General features: G+C 28.4%; 1 protein-coding gene across 2 annotated transcripts in view; it reads right to left on the bottom strand.

Annotated features, from left to right (window-relative positions):
- The window catches only part of LOC129963442 (uncharacterized), a 186532-nt gene that overhangs the window by 44939 nt on the left and 119430 nt on the right, over nucleotides 1-22163 (bottom strand). For both annotated transcript variants that reach the window (XM_056077808.1, XM_056077809.1), the window contains exons 5-8: nucleotides 16848-16898; nucleotides 14981-15079; nucleotides 12671-12823; nucleotides 5554-5670 (exon numbers count right to left, since the gene is read on the bottom strand). In XM_056077808.1, coding sequence (XP_055933783.1) covers nucleotides 5554-5670; nucleotides 12671-12823; nucleotides 14981-15079; nucleotides 16848-16898 — 420 coding nt within the window. The remainder of the gene's footprint in view (nucleotides 1-5553; nucleotides 5671-12670; nucleotides 12824-14980; nucleotides 15080-16847; nucleotides 16899-22163) is intronic.

The raw sequence follows: 22163 nt of genomic DNA, 5'->3' as shown, positions 1-22163 counted from the left end.
GCAAATGATTTAATTCAAATTCAGGTGTTAAAAATTTTTTTGGCAGCATTATTCTCTAAAAATCTGCGATTTAATAAAGAACGTTTTTTATTATGTTAATACATAATTCTATTTTGAAATATAATAATTAAATATTATTTAGGTAATTATAAATACATATTTAAAGTACCTGCATAAATGAATAAATCTCCATAATTTAATAATTAATTAATTAATAAATAATAAATTTACTTCAATTCTGATATGGAGACAGAATTTTAATTAATAAATGTTAATTAAATAAGTAATACTTTATTTAGTTAATTTCATTATTAAATTTTTAAACCATTTTTAATGCATCTTATGTGCTAATATATATATATATATATATATATATATATATAATATTAGCACAACTTTTAAATGTTAAAAATGTAAATTCACTCGATTTAGGCTTAATTATTCTTTTGAGTAAGCTGTATTTATTTGTCATGTTTGTAAAGTCATATATTTTTATAATATTTTTATTATCTATGCTCCTCGTATTGCATTTATTATTTAAAGAGGGAATTTAATTTTTCATCAACAAATAGTCAGTTCTTATTATGTATGTATAAGAATTATTAAAATATAATTTAAATATATTTAATTTGAAACATCATTTTTATATATTTAAGAAGTGATATTAAATTTGAAATTAGTTATATATGAAATTATTAGTTAGTTCCATTTTTTATTTAACGGATTTAGATACTGTAAATAAATAATTAAAATTCTAACTAATAAATAATTAAAAAATATCAGTATAATTAAAACTGTGAATTTTTTTTCTATATAGTTCATGTTTCTATTAGCACTAATTATCTCACATATAATTTATTTAACCAAGAGTTATTTTAATTTTGAGAAATGACAAAGAAATATAAAATTATTTATAAATAAATAAAGTGTCACTATGTTTCACTTTTTTTGAAAGACAAATAATTGGATTTTCTAAAAGTAACTGAGAGAGAAATGTAGATGCATTTTTTCATTCATTACTTCAATTTTGTTTCATTTACGAAATAACTTAAGGTCCATGTGTTTGGCAATTTTTAATTCATTTAAGTGTTTAATTTTATAATAAATTAATCGGGTATAATTATAGAAGGAATCTTATTTGATGAATTTTTTTCTGATTTAAATATTAGTTTTACTCTGACACTCTAACGTTCTTCAATATTTTTTCGAGCATTCCTATTTTTATTTTTAACTATGTGTTTTAACATTTGAAGATTTTTCAAAGTTTTATGTTTTTAAAAACGATCTCGACTTCTTCGTGTATTCTGTATCCAAATGTAACTTAAAAATTATCAAAAATGATTTTTTGTAAAGAATTTTTAAGCAAACGATCTTGATTTGCTCCAGTAGAATGCTCTAAAGCATACGGCATTTACTTTCTTACTAACATTGCTTTTTGTTTTCATAATTTTTATATTTTCCCGCCATAACTTTAGAAAATATTATTAGGCAAAAATTATTTTTGCGCAATCTTCAAAACTTAAAGGATTAGGTTTTTCATTGATTTTAGTGTGATTTACGTATTTTTTCTTTGTTATTCCACAATTTTTAGGTATTATTTTCATTTTGGTCCCAACATCTTGCAATCAGAAAAATAGCTTATGATATGCTTCTCACTGGAGAAATGAGGCACCGCAAGAACATTGATGAAAAACTGCCAGATAAGTAAATAGGTTATCGCTTCCCAATAGGCATGACAATGATGTAGGGTCGAATTAACCTCATTCAAATTATGGAATGAGGCACTTTCGGGAGGATCAGACCAATGCAATGATTTCTGTTATATCAAAGTGGTCAAGATGTTCCAATCTCATGTTTCACACCTTTTGCTGTCGCAACAATGTTCCTTCAATTACCCTGGATATATTAGCGTGAGGCCGGAATTCCAATATGTTTAACATTTTCTCTGGATAAAACGATCATTTATAAGAATTTTCTGTATTTTCACAATCCTGTTAGAGATGTTTTGAGGTGAAGTATCTTTTTCCATTGTTAACTTTTATCCAAAATTTATATTCTAAATAATTTTTTAAAGTGTGTTATCTTCGTCGTTTAAAAATATCTCGAAATCACTTGAATCGTTTTCAAATAAACTCACATATAGATTTAGAAGCATCACACTTAGGTAATAAAATTAAACTGTAAACTTCTTACAGAACCGTTTTCAGTGGCATATTGATACTCTTACTGGAGGCTGAATAAGGATTGAATACATGTTGTCCGAAAAGCAACATTACTCTTTTTAAATCATTAAGAAATAACGAAGATGCAAACTTTCGGTTTTTCTTTATTTATTAGATGCAGAATCAAATTATGTTTAATTATTTTTTTTCGCTGAATGACATCAGAGTATTTTCATTTCAGCATGATCTAATTGCAGGAAATGGTGCAAGTTATACTGAGTTTACAAGTTAAGCTGAGTTAAGCTAACACATATATGAAGCAAATTTCATATTGCATAGAACTGAAATCTGTAATGCCAAAAACTTTTAATTAATATAATATATTAATGTCTGTAGGTAGAGTAGTGTTACCAAGGCCGAATTCCAGTCAGCTTAGCAAAACTTTGACTTTGAAATAATATAATGCGCACATTGAAATGTTCTAATATATATATATATAAAAGCTTCATCTAATTGTGAAAAAAAAAAATTCTTTCTTTATTGAATGCAAAAAAAAGTCATAAATGCATATCTTTGCATCTCCATTTCTACTTTTTTTAAAAGTAACTTTCCAAGAGTAAAAATAACTTTTCAGACACTCTGTACTTTATCTGCAAACTCTAAGCTAACAAAAAACATGAGTCATGAAATATTGAATATGACCTCATTTTTGCCATAGTTCAGAAAAAAAAGTTGTTAATAATAAAATAAAGTTTTAATGATTTTTTTCACCATCGATTGTATGATAGATACTTTTTTCTCAAAAAGATAATTGTCAACGAAAAAAATTATAAAAAAGCATTTTTTTCTTAAAATTATTTTGACGCTATTAAAAAAATCCCATGAAATATGATATCACAAGAAAACATTGTCATATTTTTAATAGAAAAAGAATACTTATTGAAAGTTAAATTCATTATTTTATTTCCTTTTCTTTGGCATTTAAGTATTTTTTTCTCTCTATTATCGATTCTTCGTGAATTTTTCTGTTGTAAAAATATCTTAAGTAATAATTTTTCTCAGGTGACCGATGGGTATCTGCTTTTAATGCTTATAGCTGTAAACTAATTAACGTGTTTTTTTCACCTTATCTGCTGTTATTGCATAAAAATGAAAGAATTTTTTTGACTTCATTTTGCAATTAATCAAATTATATATAATAAAAAGTGTGTCTAATTTTATTCATTAATTTATTTTTAAAATTTTATTTTTGGTAGATGTCGAAATTGATTTTAAGCACTTTTTTTTGTCATTTTTTGAGCGTACTTTTCCCCTGATAATAACGTAATATTATAAATATTTTATATTATGATAATTAATAAGTAAAAACGAATTCATTACTATTTTATTAACTATTTAGTTATTTCCAATTGAATTTTGTGTTCTATGCATAAACTCATCGGTTAAATTTACGAACAATGTTGAAGAAAAGCTAATCCGTTGACGGTTGCAGTTGAAAAACTTGATATCAATTGCAAAAGTTGGAAATTTAAATGTAGCATCCACACAATTGAAGCTGATTCAACATTAGTATTAACTTGAATATTTATAGTTATTTGATGAAGTTACTAGATTTCTGCGAAGCTTATTTCCAATCATTTGAAAGTCTTAGAACATCCGAAGTAGTACCAGCTCTATTAATGATCTATCGCTTTAAAAAATCTTTATAGCATTTCAATAGCGGATGGCTCTAAATGGAATGAAATTATATGAATCTTAAATAAGACGGGAGAAATTTCCAATCCCAGGTAGCAAAAAGGAAATCAGTCACATGTATCTGACAAACTGTTCAAGACATTACTTTAGAGAAAGACCGCTCCATACAAACCATCAGCAGAAATGATACTGATTCAAATATTTTGCTATTTCCACATTTCTGCAAACAAGTTGTACTGAGAGGTGGTGAATACATCAAAAGATTACACACGTTTCATGCTTGTACCACTATTGTATCAACTACAAATAAATATATGATTCATCATTACATTTCCAATCAATGCAAATTTAGCGTTTAGAAATTAATGTCTCCTACCGTTATTTAATGTGAGAGAAGTGAAAATCGGGTACAATCAGAATCAGATTAGTCAACTTCTAGAACCGCTTGAATATTAGGGATCACAAACAGGTCAATTTAATAAATTACTATTAATTTAGTTGGCAAATAATGTAATGTAGTGGATTTGAAAAAAATATAAATATTTATAAATTAAAAACTATAAGAAGCATAAAAAAAATTGTGGAGCATAAAAAAAAACTGTTCAATTTTATTCATTCATTTATTTTTGCAATTTTATTTCCGGTACATGTAGAAATCGATTTTAAGCACTTTTTTCTTAATTATCAGTATCTGCCTAGGATTTCCAAACAGACAGATTAATCAACTGCCTAGAATTGCTTGAATGCTGTGAGCAGCAAGCAGATGAATTTAATGAATTCTTGTTAATCTAGCTGCCAAATAATGCAGTGGATTTGATGAAAAGCATAAATTTTATGAATTAAAAACTATAAAGAGCATAAAAAACTATAAGCAAAAACTAAAGAAAAGAATTATAAGAACTTTGCCAAAGATAATCAATAAGGTTCCTATTTATTTCATTGCGGTCACTTAATTATTAAAGTATTTATAACCACCAGATATCTAGTTAAATAATAATGCAAAATAAGCATAGATGCTACTCAGTCAGGAGTAAAATAAAGTAAATAAAAGCATATGCATTTTTGTATAGTTACTGAAATAAAAATTTAAATAAATCATAAATATATTAAGTTAAAACGGTGTACAAATGTTAAACTAAATTCGCCAAAAGGAAGGGACTTGTAATGTGCATTGTCTAGAGCTGCAAAATGCCTGAAACCACCACTAAATATCATCAGTTCTCGTAGTAAAACTTAAATTATCAGCGTAATGTACAAACCAATGCGCCATGATTCGACGTTTCCAATCTCGGGTTCATTAACGATAAGCAATAAGTTATAATATTTAGTTATAATATTTTTTTATTTTAATAATCAACATATTTGTTTAATACGTTGTATTTAAAACAACGTTTCGAATCAGTACAAGTTTTTTCAACCATTTTATTTTAAGAAATTTTTTGGCATAAGCTTCCTTTTTTCCATCAAAGTTCTCTGCGTAAGAAATTCTAGTTTCATGATATATCATTTGTATCATGCCGTATTAAGAAAAATACTATTAAGTCTTACAGCATCTTGCATCCGGAATTAAGAAAACGTAGTGATTTTAGGAACGAGTATTGTATACCTCTGAATAAAATAAACCAAAATTCTACTCCCTAATATTTGAATTAACAATGATCATTTATGAAAAATATAATCGAACATGTTTTCCTACCTTTTCTAAGGCATCCACGTCCAGACCAGCTTCTTCTAACTCGCTTTGAATCCTGACACGATCCGACAACTTCGTGCATTGGTCCAGCATCGTGTTCAGGAAGACGAAGGTCACGGTCTAGAAAAGAGATCGAAATTCCATCAAAAAAACTAACATTACAATGACATAATAGGAAAAACAATTTAATAGAAACCTTGTAATGAGTGTGAAATAATCATGATTAAATATCTTCGTATATTAACGTATATTATTAATCATCTTCGTATATTATTATTCGTAATATATTCGTATATTAGTGTGGGGGAAAAAAATAAAAATGAGCCGAATAATGATTGTGAAATTATCATCACTAAATATCATCTATATTAATATAGTTGAGAAAGATAATATAAAAAATATATTTAGGGTAATGAGTGGGAAATAATCGCCATTAAATATCCTCTTATATTAATAAAGCAGAAAGGATGGAAAAAGATAATAAAAAGTATGTACAGAATTATGAGAATGTAACTATTAATACAGGAACCTAATTTGAATAATTTATTAGAAGTTTTGTTAAATAATCATGATTAAATAACTCGTATATTAGTGCACCTGGAAGGTTGGGAGAAAAGTGTTAAATATGTTCAGAATAATGATTGTGAAATTATCAACAGTAAATATCATCTATATTAACTTAATCATGAAAGGTAATAAAAAGTCTCTTTAGGATAATGAGTGGGAAATTATCGCCATTTAATAACGTCATGTATTTGCATAGCAGAAAGAATGGAAAAAGCTAATAAAAAGTCTGTGTAGAATTATGAAAAGGAAACTATTATCGTTTAAAATACTCGTACATAAAAAAAAAAAAGAAATAGTTCGACATTCATGCTGCATCCGATTGAAGATTTGATGTGTATGTTAGCTTGTTTTGCATTAAATGTGAATAAAAATCATTTTATTGAAGCGGTGCGGAAGTTTGGAGAGGGGGATATCAGATCAAGTGTCATCCTTCTCGTCTAACCTGTTCAAAATGGCGAGGTTTTTCCCAAAATAGCATTAATTTGCTTTGTTAACGTTTGGATTCAAACGTTGTTAACTGAATGGGATTCACTTAAAAAATTAATTAATTGGGGTAGCTAATAAATTAGTGGGTTAAATTTATTCAACATCGATGAAAACAATAAATGTTTCACGTGACAACGAAATCGAATAATGAACGCAACTGCCCATAACTGTATTTTGATGTCAAATGATGTCCTTAAACATGTAGTAGAGAATCCAGAATTAAAATGCTGCTATGCATTTGAGGCAATCATATGATCATAAATTGATTGCAATAATGTATCCTTTTGTTTCTGGTCATAACTTTTCAACGAATTTTTTATCTCTTAAATACAAATCTTTTTTTCAAAACACGAAAATAATAATAGTATTATAAATAATGATAATAGTTTTTGCAACTGCTATAACACTAGTTTTCATTTGTATAACGATTTCTGAACGACTTTATACAGAATGAAGTCGATTTATGGGTACGTAAAATCAAGTGGGCGGAGCCAATTCAATGTTTTAATCTATCTCATAAATCACAGAGTGAAGAGAGCGTAACGTCATGGCTCACCGTAACGCGGCATGCAGTTAAGGGTTCGATGATATGTGCAGCTCGTTTCTCAAATGTATAGCCTTCACTATGGTCATTTGCTGGGATGCTTTATTCGATTGCAAGTCATCCTTTATCGCTATATATTGATGAGTAGTTGTATCTATATTGACTCTTCCTTGCATGATGATGGAAATTTCCATCATAACATTTAGTGAACAAAAAATTGTACTTAAAACAGATGTACTGTAAATTGGTTCTTGCTGGAAAATTTTTTCTCGACTATTGCGTAATAAAGAACTTAGGTGTTAAAAAAATCAAAAGTGGGTGTAAATACCTTAAATGCAAAGGGTATTCTACAATCTCATGCAGTAAATGTGGAATTATTTTGTGTCTAAGCACGAATAATAATTGTTTTTTAATTATCATCAGGAATAAAAATGATAGAAAAATGTCATTTTATTATTTATTTTGTTCTGAGCTTAACTTGTAAATTCGCATGATGATGGATATTTACATCATATTGTTTTAAAATTATTTTATACAATATATTTATACTATGATTTTTCTTTTAATCTAGAACATGAATTATATCACTCTCATTTATTTCACACACACACAAAAAAAAAAATGCAAAGAAGAGTTAAAGTTTGAAAACACACTTTATTTTTTTATAATTCAGTGAATAACTGGTTTAAATTGAATTTTATTTCATCCTTCACTTGCATACACATTTTTCTTTTTTTAGAACCAATGCAAATTTTTTGATGAAAACAAAAGTGAGATTCTCTCTTTGCAACCCCTCTTTCTTGAAAAGGATTCAAATCGAATAGTAATTTAATAAGTACTGTTCTAGAACCTGCTCTTTTGAGTTTTTCCTACATATATTCTAAAGTCATTTTAAATTGTTTATATCTTATTTCAAAACTGATATTTTAATATGAAAAAAAAATTTACAATCAAAAGATTAAGAAAATTAAATTTTAATGCTCTATAACTATGCAAATCTTTCCAAAAAAATTTCATCTATTTGAAACTTTAGTAATAAAAATAAAAACAACTACAAAATAGTAAAGAAAATATTCAAAAATGCATAAAGCAAACTGAAGAAAGAATATCCAAAGATGTAAAAATAAAGATTGCGTCTGATTTTCATATCCATAATGTAATGGAAATTTAATCCAAAATTTAATGTAATATAACATTTATTTCATTTTTACGATGTAGATTTTTTTCTTTATCTCAACTCTACTTTATTTGACAGAAAGAGTGCGTAATCTTGTTTCTAATACAGGTTACATACTGAATATATTAATAATTATTTAGTTCATTCGATGCAAAATTTAGTTTATACGATTTGTACCCCTATTTTATATGTATTTGACGCGCAATATGTTTTCCATAGGTCCAATAACCATAACCGTAAACGTTAGAATTATTACTCAATCTTATTGACTTTCAGGGGAAAAATATATCACAGGGAACGTGACAAAATTGCGAAGTAGGCGAAAAAAGGAAGTTTGCCGAGCAATTATTTTATTGAATTTCTTCGATTCTTTAGAATCGGGGCACTTATTTTTTTATTAGTATTCACAGCGTCGGGCGAAAGCAGAAAATGATTAAAAAATAAAAATAAAAATCTCCCGTTGCCCTGCTTTCGTAAATGAGCATCCAACAATGAGAATTTCCATTTAATAACTGAAAACATACAGGGAAAACTTCCATTTCCCTGTACATGGTCCTGCATATCAATATCGTCGATAAAAAGCAGTGAGCCGTGACCGCGCCATCTATTGACAGGAAAAGGCGTTAACAAAGGGATTCGCACAGTTGAAATATCAAGATGTGCGACTTCGTGCATATTAGATGGGACCATTTATGCTGATAAAAATACTTATTTTTATGATAAATTTTCATATAATTATGATAAGTTGAAATAGAGAAAGTGTTCGTGTGGGTAAATATAATTGGCTATTGGCAAAATCCGATGTAAAAAAATGGGACAAATGCTTTTAAATAGAATGTGAAGTTTGCGTGGGCCAAGTCCCATTTCTGTCGTCTTTCTGTTGGTTGTTTTATGTATAGCCTATTGTGTTTTATTTTCGTTACTTTATTACAGATAGTATTCTTGATAATTTTTTAACACTCTGCAAATTTCTGTGAGAATAAGCTATCAATATATCACATCGGTTTAAAATATAGCTAATTGCGTAGCATAAATAATGACCTCTATTGTTTCGAAAATGTTGTTATATTTGTAACGAAGTAATGGGATTCCTCACGTAGATTATAGCAAACCTAGAAACTTATTTATATATATTATCACAAATAATGATACACACAAAATTTAGTATCAAATGAAACTTTTTTAAATAAATGTTAAATAAATTTTAAATTCTCGTGTTATTTAATAGAGTTACGTTTTCATCCTATAAGGTTTTTTTGTTTTAGTTTATTCAGATACAAATGAAATTTACATAATGCTCACTGAAAATGTGGTACATAAATATCTTCACATAGTTTTTGATTTTCCTTTTAATTATTTTGTAAATTTTAATATTCTTTCAAAAACATTTCTATATTACGATTATTATTTCCATTTATTTACGAATATTCAACATAACACAACATGGTTTTCATTTATATTTTGATATAATAGAAATATTTTATATCACAAAATGAATATTTTTCAAAAATAAAAATTTTACATTTATTCTACTTTGTTAATGCTACACATTTATATTGTTATATGGATTTGTAAATATATTTTATTTAAATTTAATTGAAAGAAAAACTGTTGAAAGAAGTCTATCCATTATTTAAACAGTTGCTTCTTTTTGTTATTTCTTTCTTAATAATACAAAAGTATCGGATATTTAGAGTTAAAGTACTTTTCCTTTTTTTAAAGAAAAAAACAATGGATATAAGGAAAACAATCTTAGTGATATGCATTTCAAGATATGACTAAAAGAATGCTGTAAAAAAAAAGAATATAAATAAAATAAGTTTTCAAAAATTAAGAAGAAATTTAAGTTTCAAAATTAAGGTAATCAATTAAGAAATGTTTTTCAAAATTAATTAGAAATTAATTTAGTAGAAATTTTAAAAAATTAAAGTAATTAAAAAATTTCAAAAATTAAAATTCGATTAAAAGTAAAAAGAATCTGTTAAGGAGAAATTGTATTTTCGTTGCATTTTAATTCATTCATAGTCATGATACATATATTAATTATGAATTGTACTTAATACAATAGATATTAACAATAGCAATAAATGCTTGCTTAATTAAGGTATAGAAGAAAAATAAGAATAAAGACAAAGTAAGGCAGCGGGAATAGTTTCCCCAAAACTTTCTCGCAATAAATGTAGATGTGTAGTTTTAACACTTGTGTTTGGCGAATAATAGTTACGAAAGAGTCTATCTGAGTATAGCCTTTGGCGATTTTTTGGCGAGTGAACGCTGAGATCCGGTTAATTCAAATCACCAGAAAATCGAGTTTATATTTTGGCATTTTTTTTATGATCGATTAAAATGAAAATTTGACACTGAATAGCAGCTATTGTCACAAAATCACATACCAAATTTCATATATTTCTTTATTGAATTATCTCGTTTACATATATGTGGAAGTACAGACAGATAGACTGACAGTCAATCGATTGTCAAATTTGAACTTTAAGACAGACTTTAAACTCCTTGATGAATTTGATTCCAAATTTGGTACGCATTTACAATTCACATGCTAAACTTGGGAAACCAAATTTTATTAATCTAGCTCTTTACATTTTGAGGTAATCGGGATTTTCTTCAACTCAAATGAATCAAATAGACTTCCAATGAATGGATTTCGTTCGAAATTTGATAAAAAACTACTAATTTGGTATAAAATCCATATGTGAAATACATGCTACTAGCTCAAAAGGTTTTGTAATTTTTGGGTTCACAGACAGACAGACTTAATTCCAAAAATGTGTTCTTTGGGGGGTTTGAAGTGTGGAGATTCGTGGAAATTTCAAAATCGAATTTTTCGATGATTATAATAATTTCTTTTTGTATACTTCTTATAGGAGAAAGGAGAAAAAAAAAATTGCTCATTTGCAGTAATTCTTTTTCTTTTCTTTATTTCTTTCTTTGTATATTATTTGTTTTCCTTGTATTCTGAAATGCACACTACTGAGAAATAAGCATTCTTTTCTCCCCAATAGGTATATTTTACTTTTAAATCCTCCTGCTTTTGATATCCGACTAATTAATATTTAAACTGACATCGAATAACTTTGAATTTATATCCTTGCTAGAGATACGGATAACATTCCTCACGTACTAGCTGCAAAACAACTAGTACTAGTATTAATTTTTAGACAAATAAGGCTGCAGTTGTTGTTGTTGTTTTCTTTTGAACGAATAGTGTCATTGATGAACTGCGACATGTTCACACTTTGTCGATACACATCGTGCTTCCGCGAGAGGCTCGGAAGTAGGCTAATTGATGAAAGTGTTTCAAGGTCTTATGTTCCATCTGCCTCGGTGTCAATGCCTTGTAGAACACGGTCATCAATAGGTATCGTTCGTTAACACACCCGAAAGACGTAATGCTTGAGCTTTCGAACAGGTAATGGATGAATTGTTATTAGTATATTTGCTTGATTTAGTAAGGTAAGGTCGTTGCTCTGTTGAAATTAATTGAGTCATTAAACGGATAGTCATTTTTCAATTTGTGCATTCGTCTTCATATTAGACAAGTGATCTACTTTATCTGTTTATCATATTTTGTTTATCAAATATAGATAGCCTTAAATGCCAGAAGGAGAAATTATCATTTGAAGATAGAAATAGAGTTTTTATCCGAACACGATAAAGGTAAATGATCTTTTTTACATATAGCCTAAAAATCTGATTTTGAAAATAATGTTTTTTTTTTTTATCAAGTTGGTAATTTTTTGACTACTTTATTTTTATTTTTATAAAAAATAGTTTTAAAAACCATTCTTCTGAAAAAAAAATACGTCAGTGAAAAATCTCACCTCTAGTAATTATGCATTTGGTAAAAGTATAAAATTTATCTGCAATGTATCATAATGGTAAATGCTGTATCTCTTGAAAAGCGAGGCCATCCATCATACAATGGTTATTTAATTTTTTTAGATATTGACTACAGACATAAAATATTACGTAGTTATTTTTCTAAAGATAATTTAATTGCAAAATCGATGCATTTTCAATAATTTCTTTGCACATTTCCATCATAAAGAATACAAAAATAATCATTAAGTAAATTCAGATTTTTGAATAAAGGCTGTAAACACATTACCATCGCATTTGCATTGAAAAAGCAACACAGAAACAAAAAAAATTCTCTTAGTATTTTTAAAGGATAAAAAAAAAACGTTAATCATATTTTTAACTGAGAATAGTCAATGATAATTATAAGCTGTTTTAAATAATCAAACAATTCTCATCAATTGCCGATTTATTTTGCTCTTATTGATTAAGAATGTTATTATTATGTACAAAAAAGTATGTATAAATACCTCTAGGCCAGACGAGCTGGTGATGTTACTATTAAGGACGGACACAAGAAACTTGAATCGGACCGATTCTCCAAAAAGAATCCGAATGGTTGTCATCGCTTCCAAGACGCGACTGTTGCCAAATTCGGGAGCTCGGCAGACAACAGTTAGAAGCTGGAAAAAAGAAATTGCTTGGATTTATTTTTTGACATAACTATATTTGATCGGCAAGAAATAGATTCAGTAGTATTATTATCTTTTAGTGGAATTATAGAGCAACATTTTACTAGTTTCAGATAATTTAATGATACTTTCTATTATTATATGATTATGTTTAATTAAATATGAAATCGTATTTGATTTCCAAAATTACAAAAGTAATCGTTAGTCATGCCTCTAACCACCAGGTACGGCTGAAAGGAGATGAAATGAACATACAAGAAGAGTTGACTGCGGGGGGGGGGATGCTAAAATCGCTAAGTTGTGTTAGTAGTTCCGATGGGAACACTGAGAAATGATTTTAAAACTCAGTAGGAATTTAAGTATTTATGTATAAATAATTATCGATATAATTTAATCCTTGAAATATAGTAAACTTGTGATGCCAAGAGAAGTGCCATCACTTGTGTCAAGACATGCGACACGTTCTTTTTATAGGATATTTTTATCCGTTCATTTTATTTTCATAAAGAATCTGTAATGAAAACAATCCTTTCATTATAAGATCCATTCATGATAATTTCCTAATTCTGACTCAAGACTTTATTTTCGTCAGGGCAAAATAACACATTAAAAAAAGACAGTAGGAATTCTCTACCCTAGACACTCTTATTCACTTCAACAGTATGATGGATTTTGTGTTCAACTTCGTTGAATAATGAAATAATTGGATATTTACTTTGGACTAGAAATTATTTTCAAGTTCAGATTCAGATTTATCTCTGATCAATAAATCTGATAGATGAGGTTGTGCGGGTTGAGGTTTGAACTCGCAACGTTAGGGTTCATAGCCGAGTAACAAAGCCACTAGACAAAAGTGTACACTCTTCTCCGGAAGTTGTTATCTGGCTTATAATGTTACCACCACAATAGTCCCCCACCAGTGAGTCGGTGGAGTTTATCGCGCCAGTTATGGCGAGCGACGAACGTTGTTATCGCGCCAAGTGTTATGGCGGGCGACGGCGAGCGTGTGTGAGTGGTTGCTGCCGGTAGATGGAGCCACGACAACTGAATGAAGGATGCGGTTGTTCAGAACCAGGGTCACCAATGTGCGGGTTGAGGTTCGAACTCGCAACGTTAGGGTTCATAGCCGAGTAACAAAGCCACTAGACAAAAGTGTACACTCTTCTCCGGAAGTTATCTGGCTTAGAATGTTACCACCACAAGGTCATTTGCCAATACTGATACCTTTATCGTGTTGCAATATTGTGTTCCCGTACATACGAAAAGACATACTGACAGACCACGATGGGTTTGAAAAATATATGAATATAACCTTTAAAATTCGACACATTTTTGTAATCCTCATGATCATACCATATACTTGATATCATTCCTTTATTCTGAAATATCGAATGACATGTTTACATACATACAGATAGAATGCACTTTCATGAATTTCTTCCAAAATGTAATAAATATTGATAATTTTCCTATAAAAGTCATATCCTTTATTTCCTCATTCTATCAATTTCTGTCTTGAGTTATTATGTTTATTGACAGGTATATAAATATAATATAAAAATGTTTTGTTTTTTATTTTTTCTTTTTGAAAGTTATAACGTGATGATTCGTTAAAAATCTGGAGATCAAAATTTTCAATAATTATTGTAGTTTTTTTTTCCTAAGCTTGGTATTACAGAAAGTAAAAAGAAAGTACATTTTCACGTTATTAATTAACAAATAATAAATTATCTGCGAAAAAAGAATTGAGATATTTCAACGACTTTCGTAATTAAGGCGAAAAAAATGGGTGGTATATTTAATTTTAATTCCCAGCTTTTCAATATTTTCAGTTCCCAACTCGATGAAAAATCGATTTTAAATTTAATTCAGCACTTCATAAAGGCCGATCTTAAAAGTTTAGTATCTAATTATGAAAAGATTAAAGGATTGCTTCAAATATACTTAATGTCTTAATTCCTTTTATGATTAATTAAGATTCGATTAATAATAAAATGACAATTCTCTTTCTTTCAAAAAGAATATTTGATAAATGCTTTTTTTCATTCTTTTCTGTCTTATTATCTTCTGAATATTTGATAATAATTCCTTTTTGAAGAATAAAATTTTGAAGTATTATTGTATTTAATTTTCTTCATGGCAACTTACCTCGATGGCAACTATTCTGGATTTCATGTGAGAACTTGTGATGCAGGATGCTATTGTTGAAAGACCCGTCTTGTGGTAAGATATCTTTTCGACAGCACCCTATAAACAAACCGTTATATTTAGCATTCTACGAACAATTGAATTAAATTCTAGTTTATTTAACTTCCTGGAAACATCATACATTTATTAATTCTTTTTTGAATAGCAAACGCTGCAATGAATACAAAATTAAAGCATTATTTTTATGAAGAAAATTAGCAACTCTTTTACTTAATCATTTTTTTAAAAACTCTCTCTCTCTCTCTTTATATATATATATATATATATATATATATATATATATATATATATATATATATATATATAATATAGAAAGAAATACAATGTTGATGTAATAAAAATTTATTTCGCGCTAATAATTTCGACTAAGCCTGATTCAGATTCTGCAACTAGCCAGTTAGTTCAGTCATATCAGATATTTCAATTTCTTTATTCATTTTTAATTCAAAAGATTTTATTTGATTTTTTTTCATATTCTTAAATATTTCTTCTTATTCCGTTAAGTGCAGTTCGTGCATTTGCACTCAACTAAGATACATTTTTTATTTTAAATTCACTCGTATGTACCATAGTAGAATTCTCTGAAAGAGTGATTATTTAAATAATTTGTACAAAATTTCGATTAAATTAAAGTGGAGACAATACATAATGCATTTCAGTTGTATAAAAAAATGTAATTTCGACTGTCATGTAATATTTAACGGCATATCATTTTAAATTTTTTTCTTACTCTCAATCCGCCATGGATTAAAAAATCGAATCTGCAAGACATGTATATGTGGGCAAAAATTTCATTTCCGAATAACAGAAAGCATAAATCAAGAATTTCTATCTAATTTATTTATCATATAAATAATTTATATTTCATACAAATAATGATTATTATTTTTGAAAAATAAGTGGTCATTGCTTTTTAAAACACACATATTCTACTAAGAACTCAAAGTGAAAACGTATAACACATAGACATAATTCAGGATTACAGGATTTCAAAACTTCCCTTTGTGGAGAAACGAAATTCGTGTGTTCTCCAACATGAGCAGTTGAGAGTTTAGTTGACAGATGTGAAACTGCCTATCAACATAGTATACACAATCAGTATCAGAAAAATTTGCTTATGGAGAACGATTCTCAAGTTCCAAAAAAGTGCATCGGGAATAGCTGACAAAAGAAGACTTGTAATTCCATATTTATCTTTTTATTCAATTTTTATATGAATGTTTATATCTTTATACGAATGATATTAAAAACTCAGTTACACACGGTGGTTATATAGAAGGAAAATGTCTTATCTGTAGTTATTCTTCTGCAATAAAGTAACTTTATTAACATAGTGATACTTGCTTATGGAGCAGGACTTTCAAATTAAGTTAAAGTAGTTTCCAGAAAAAATGCCATTTTTCGGTAAAATGCTTTAATCTGCTTGCTAAAAGTGCAGAATAAAGCATCTTTCTGTAGTGCAGTGTTCAACGTTAATAGAAGAGATGGCAAAAGAAGGCTTGTAATCTATAGTTATCTTTTTTAAATTTTTATATCAACGTTTGTATCTTTACACGAATGATAGTAAAAACGCGTAGTCACATACTGTGAACATATAGCAAAAAAATCGAATGAAAGTTTTCTATCTGTATCTCTGTTAAAATAAATTCTAGAACCTTTTGTGTGCAGTAATATTTTTTGAAGTATCATAAAAGATAATGTCATATATTTTTGGGATTTTCGATAATAAGTAATAATATTTTTTGCTGCCATGAAATAATTTCTATAAATTTGCTTCTAATAAGTCTGAAAAGCATTATTTACTTACCGAGCTCTTTGAACAAGCTTTTAAACATAGCAAGCAGTAAAATTCATCGATCTGAAAAAATATAAACAATTATTAATATTTATATCATATGGTAAAGAATGCATAACTTAAACTTACATGAAATCAGAATAGATATGTAAAAATACAAGTTGTACCAAAAGTGCACACACATTTCGAATAGATAACATACAAGAAATTAAGTATATCAAAGTTTAAACATTCATAATAAGAAAGAGAAAGCCAGCAAAATTTCTTAAAAAATTAAAATTTCGCCAGCAATTTCAAGTATTCTAAATGTTGATCTTTATTATCATTATTAACCATTATCGATGAACTGCTGGAGGTACAAAGTTTCTGGTGCTTAAAATTTGATTAATAACCATTTTAAATGTAATTTCCTTTAATGAACTTTAATTAATGCTTTATTTTCCAACTTATTACATTTTTTGATCGCAGCAACTTTTCTCCCAATGATATTATGAACAGGAAAATTATTTTCTGCCAAAATAAGGTCAATACAGTTGAATAGTTCTAAAATTCCAATATTAAAACATGTTTTTTTTTCTCTGACAGTGTATATATATATATATATATATATATATATATATATATATATATATATATATATATATACTGACTCTAAAACTCTAAAGAAAAAACTCTAAAGAGTGAAAGATGAAATAAATAATTTATAATTTATTAATAATATATCTTTTAAATAACCCATGATAAAAAATATTTAATTTTGATACAGCTTGAAATTTTGAATATGAGGAAAAGTAAATGTATAAATTATTATATGAGCTGCGACATTTACGAAATATAGGATTTTGATGAATGCTACTGAGAAATAGAAACAAAGAAAGTATTGAACTGAGAAAAGTATTTTTCTGAAATTTTTTAAGATTCCTCATATCAGTCTGGCAAAATTTCGCTGTGAGAGACTATTATATTAAGGGGACGAAATTAACGACTGACCTTCGATCTCAAAAGACGAATATATTTATGAAAGAAAGAGATGTATGAAACTAATAAATGATTAATGAGAATAAAAAAAGCACTATTCTGTTGAAAGCATATTTTTTTTTCCTGTTTTTCATTATTGATATGTCTTAAATCACGTGTTATGAAGTTGCGAAACGCAGTTAGATTTGACTACTTAAATCAATCTATTTCCCAAGCTATTGAAATAGACTTGTCTAATATCTCATGCATCATATCCGCCAACTCATTAAAGGCAATGTATACCAAATAATTTAGCAAATATTCAAGAAGCTCTAAATAAGATCTTTACTTTAATTTTTAAAATGGTATTTATGTATTACCAACAATAAATTTGGCCTTAGTAGTTAATGTTGCAATCATTTGTAAAATGCCTGTCGTAAAATCGGAGAAATATCAACTAAAGTATTATCAAAGTAAAGTATAAGAAATATCAGACAAGTATACCATTTTTTCGAATAAAGGAAGATTTTAGTGTATGTACGGTATTTATTTAACTTTCTAAAAGAAACTATTTCCTCTATGTTTCTTCTCTGTTTAAAATCTTCAATTAAGTTAAAGGGGTAGAAAAAACTTTTACAAAGATCGAAATATTAAAAGAAAAAAAAATTAACAAATAATTTCTTCATAGTCAATGGCGATTTAACTCAAGAAATCTTGGAAGACGAGTTTAAAATAAAACGTTACTTGTCATTCTGCAGAAAAATCTCTGCTATTTAGAAACTCATGCATAAAATATCTCTTTAAGGATGGAGTAAATTAAATGAGAAACATCGAGAGATTACAGGAAAATTCCCATTTAGGACATATTTTTCTTGAAAGTTCTTCAAGCGCCATCCCGTCAAAAGTAATCCCCGGTCTATTAAAGATTTATACTTTGCTTTTTACGATCAGCAATAAAGCGAAAAAATGGGAGAAAAAAACATAAACCTACATAAAAATCTAGATTTATTTCGAGTTAGTTTTTCCGATAATGTAAGTACGGAAAGGTGCACTCATCTTGGAAAAGCAATAATGCGACTGATACCAATAAATCATCAAAGAGTGAGATTTCGCAATGATTCGATATTCTAAAGCAATTCAATAGTTTTCTGTCAGTAAATCTTTGAATTGGAATATACAGGATTGGAAAGTTTATGGCATATTGGGAATGCGTAGGTGTTTTTGTCGATTTTTAATATATTTTTGTATTTATTGACAAAAATTTTATATTGAATAGTTTTTAAAAGAATAGCAAGTTTTTGTATATTGTTTTTAGCCGCGATTGTGTCTTGATTATCAGGCTTGGGATCACAAGATCTTTTTCAGTTAGAAAATCGATGCTAAGTGCCTAAAAGATGCGTATCAAGAAAATCTGCATAATCTCAATAATTTATAAGTGATGCGATTTATTAGTATGGTTAAGCCAAATTTCTTTTAAAATTTAAGATACAGTAAATCTTTTAAAGTACAATTACAGAAACATGTCAATAATACATATAAGTTATAGCTTCGAGACCCGATTCCTTGTATGCCGGCTCTGTGCATAATAAACCAGTTTTGAACTAGACGTCTTCTCATAGTTGCCATTTAAAAATTCGAAGAGAGGATAATAACTTTGATCATCCGACCAAAATTTCAAAATCAAAACGCCACTTTAATGTGATCAAACGAAACAAAATCTTCAAGTCATGAAAATTTCACATAGTAACTTTTTTGTTATTAGTAAATACTTTTATTTAACTTGATTTATTCCGTGTTTCGAAAGAAGGTATTTTATAATCAAATTTTCCTTCTCTTTCTAATATGTTAGAAATTTGATATTTTATACGCTTGGGTATACTTGATAATAATATATTATTTAAAAAATTATAATTTAATTATCAGTTTATTAATAATTTAATTAAAATATGGTTCCGTACCAATAACGCCATCTGATGATGATTTTGAGAAATAATAGATTTTATATTAAAAGTAGAAAATAATTAAAATGAAAAAAATTCTGCCAATAAAAGCGTTTCTTAAAAACTTATCTTTATTAATTTATTTGTTCTTGAATAAATTTATCCAAATTTATTCTTGTAAATTTAGTTGGTAGTCCTTCTTAATAAAAAGAAATGCCACTGTGACAATATATGTATTTATGTATGTTCCATATCTTCTAAAAAAAAATTGGACTGTTTTCAACCAAACTATTATTTACGACAAAATAAAGAATACTATGGTCGTGGTTACAATGAAGATCCTTCATAAATATATAGACTTAATGCACATATTAAATTTGCCATCGCAGAATAAATGTGTTCACATGAGTAAAGAATTTGAGTAATAGATCATGTGCTGTCGTCATCTGATCTTGACTCAAAATATTACAGATATTGCATAATCTCCAAACATTAACTAAACTTTAGTTCTAACAGAATAATTGCCACCAGAAGTAATGGAAAAACACGCGCAACTATGACAATTTCTGTTCGTCATAAATTTTATGCAAACAGTTAAGCAATCTACATTTCAAAACATCTGGGCACTTCAAATACTGATACATGTAAACAATCATGCTAACCGCTATAGCTATCTATCTCCTACTCCAAGCACGTGTGATTATGAGGTATAAATACATATATTTTTATGACGAGTATACGTGAGGTCACGTATACATGCGTGACATCACATATACTATATTCTTTTGTAACAATGCATTTGGTACAATATAACATAAATCTGACCTCAGTATTATATAAACCCCTTAAGCGTAGTGACTTTAGCAGACTTTTGTTTATTGTTTGTTATACTATGTTGTTCTAATTTTTGATTAAATGGGGGCAAAATAAAAATAAGACTTTTAATAGAGTTTCTTAGTAGGATCTTTAAATTATTTTAGGCCATATTTATTATGCCAGACTTGCCTTCATGTGGTTTTCTTTCGACCTTTTCCGTAGAAAAAGCAGCTTATAGATTCCATACACGCATTCCTGGACCTTAACTTTGAACTCGGTTAACCTTATTCGATTACCGAATCGGAGTATTTATTTTTATTTTATTTTTTCTTCCTCTTGGCTTATGGGCAAGCCGTAACTCGGCAGATTCGACAATCTAGAAATGCTGCCATTTAGCTCCTTTGCTAAACCGAAAGTGGTTTGATTAAGTTATTAAGAAACGTGAAGCTTGGGTGGAAGATCTGCTTTTTCCTTGGTGGGCTTCATTTGCGGAAGTTTGTTTTGGCATTGAAAGTGCAGCTTCGATGTGGTCGTGGGAATTTAATACAAGGAAGAACTCTTAATAAAACTATTGGCACTTTGTTTAATCTGATACATCTTTAGAGGAGATTTGAATGTAATCTTTTAGGGCTTCTTGAAAGGGTCGATCCGGTTCGAAGAGCAGGTGATCTTTAAATCATGCCGGAACTGATCTCAAAACATTTTTTTTAGCTTCCAGTTTTAAATATGAGATTGTTTCGAGATAGGCATTAAATATATTTAACCTTTGGATGATTCCTTAGTAACCTTCAGTAGTCTGCTTATGTGGTAATAAAAAAAGAAAACGGTTTAATTCCACGTCCCAGTTTGAATTTATCGTGAACTATCGAGAACAAAATCCTAAATTCGAATTTCAAAGCCAAAAGATATAGAACACTTTGGCAGTAGTTCAATCGCAATAAATTTACCACTGATAGATTTATTTTCTGTTTGGAAATTGATTTCGAATGAAATCCAGATTGCGGATGCAATACTTGCAGAAAATATTCTAAAGCTACTAAACTAACAAGAAAAACAAGTAATAGCATAAAATTTATATAAAATAGATCTTTGAACGTTCGTTTGTAACACTCATTTTCATTTGAATATAAATATAAAATTAATGCACTAATTATACAAAACTGCCAAATTTCTTCAATTGTTATAGCCTATCGGAAGTTCAATCCATGGAAGACTGTCATTACTCGTGTAATATTCTTTGTGTCAGTGGCGAAGTAAAGGTTATTGCCACCTGATGAATATCGTTTTCAGCGCCGCATTCATGGTATGCGAGTTTAACATGCTAAATGAATATAATAGAGTTTTGTCACTCCGGTATTACTTCCAAGAGATAAGGTCACTATCTTTCTTCTAGCTAGCTGATAAACAAAACTACGAAAGCAAAATAGTTCGAGTCCCGGTTTGGGCATGGTTGTTCTTCCGTTGTTCTATCTGTGAGATGTATGAATGTTCTCTCCTGTAAAAAGGGGTTGTACAAGCGAATGAGGGATGCGTGAGTAGCTAAGTCGTACTCTTGGCCCTAGTTGGCGCTACTAAACAAACAAACAAAAGACGCTCCCCCACAGGCTTAAATCGC

Source organism: Argiope bruennichi, chromosome 3 (genome assembly GCF_947563725.1).
Source record: "Argiope bruennichi chromosome 3, qqArgBrue1.1, whole genome shotgun sequence".
NCBI lineage: Eukaryota > Metazoa > Arthropoda > Arachnida > Araneae > Araneidae > Argiope > Argiope bruennichi.
Note: the sequence above shows the minus strand (reverse complement) of the source record. Positions and strands in the feature narration are given on the sequence as shown.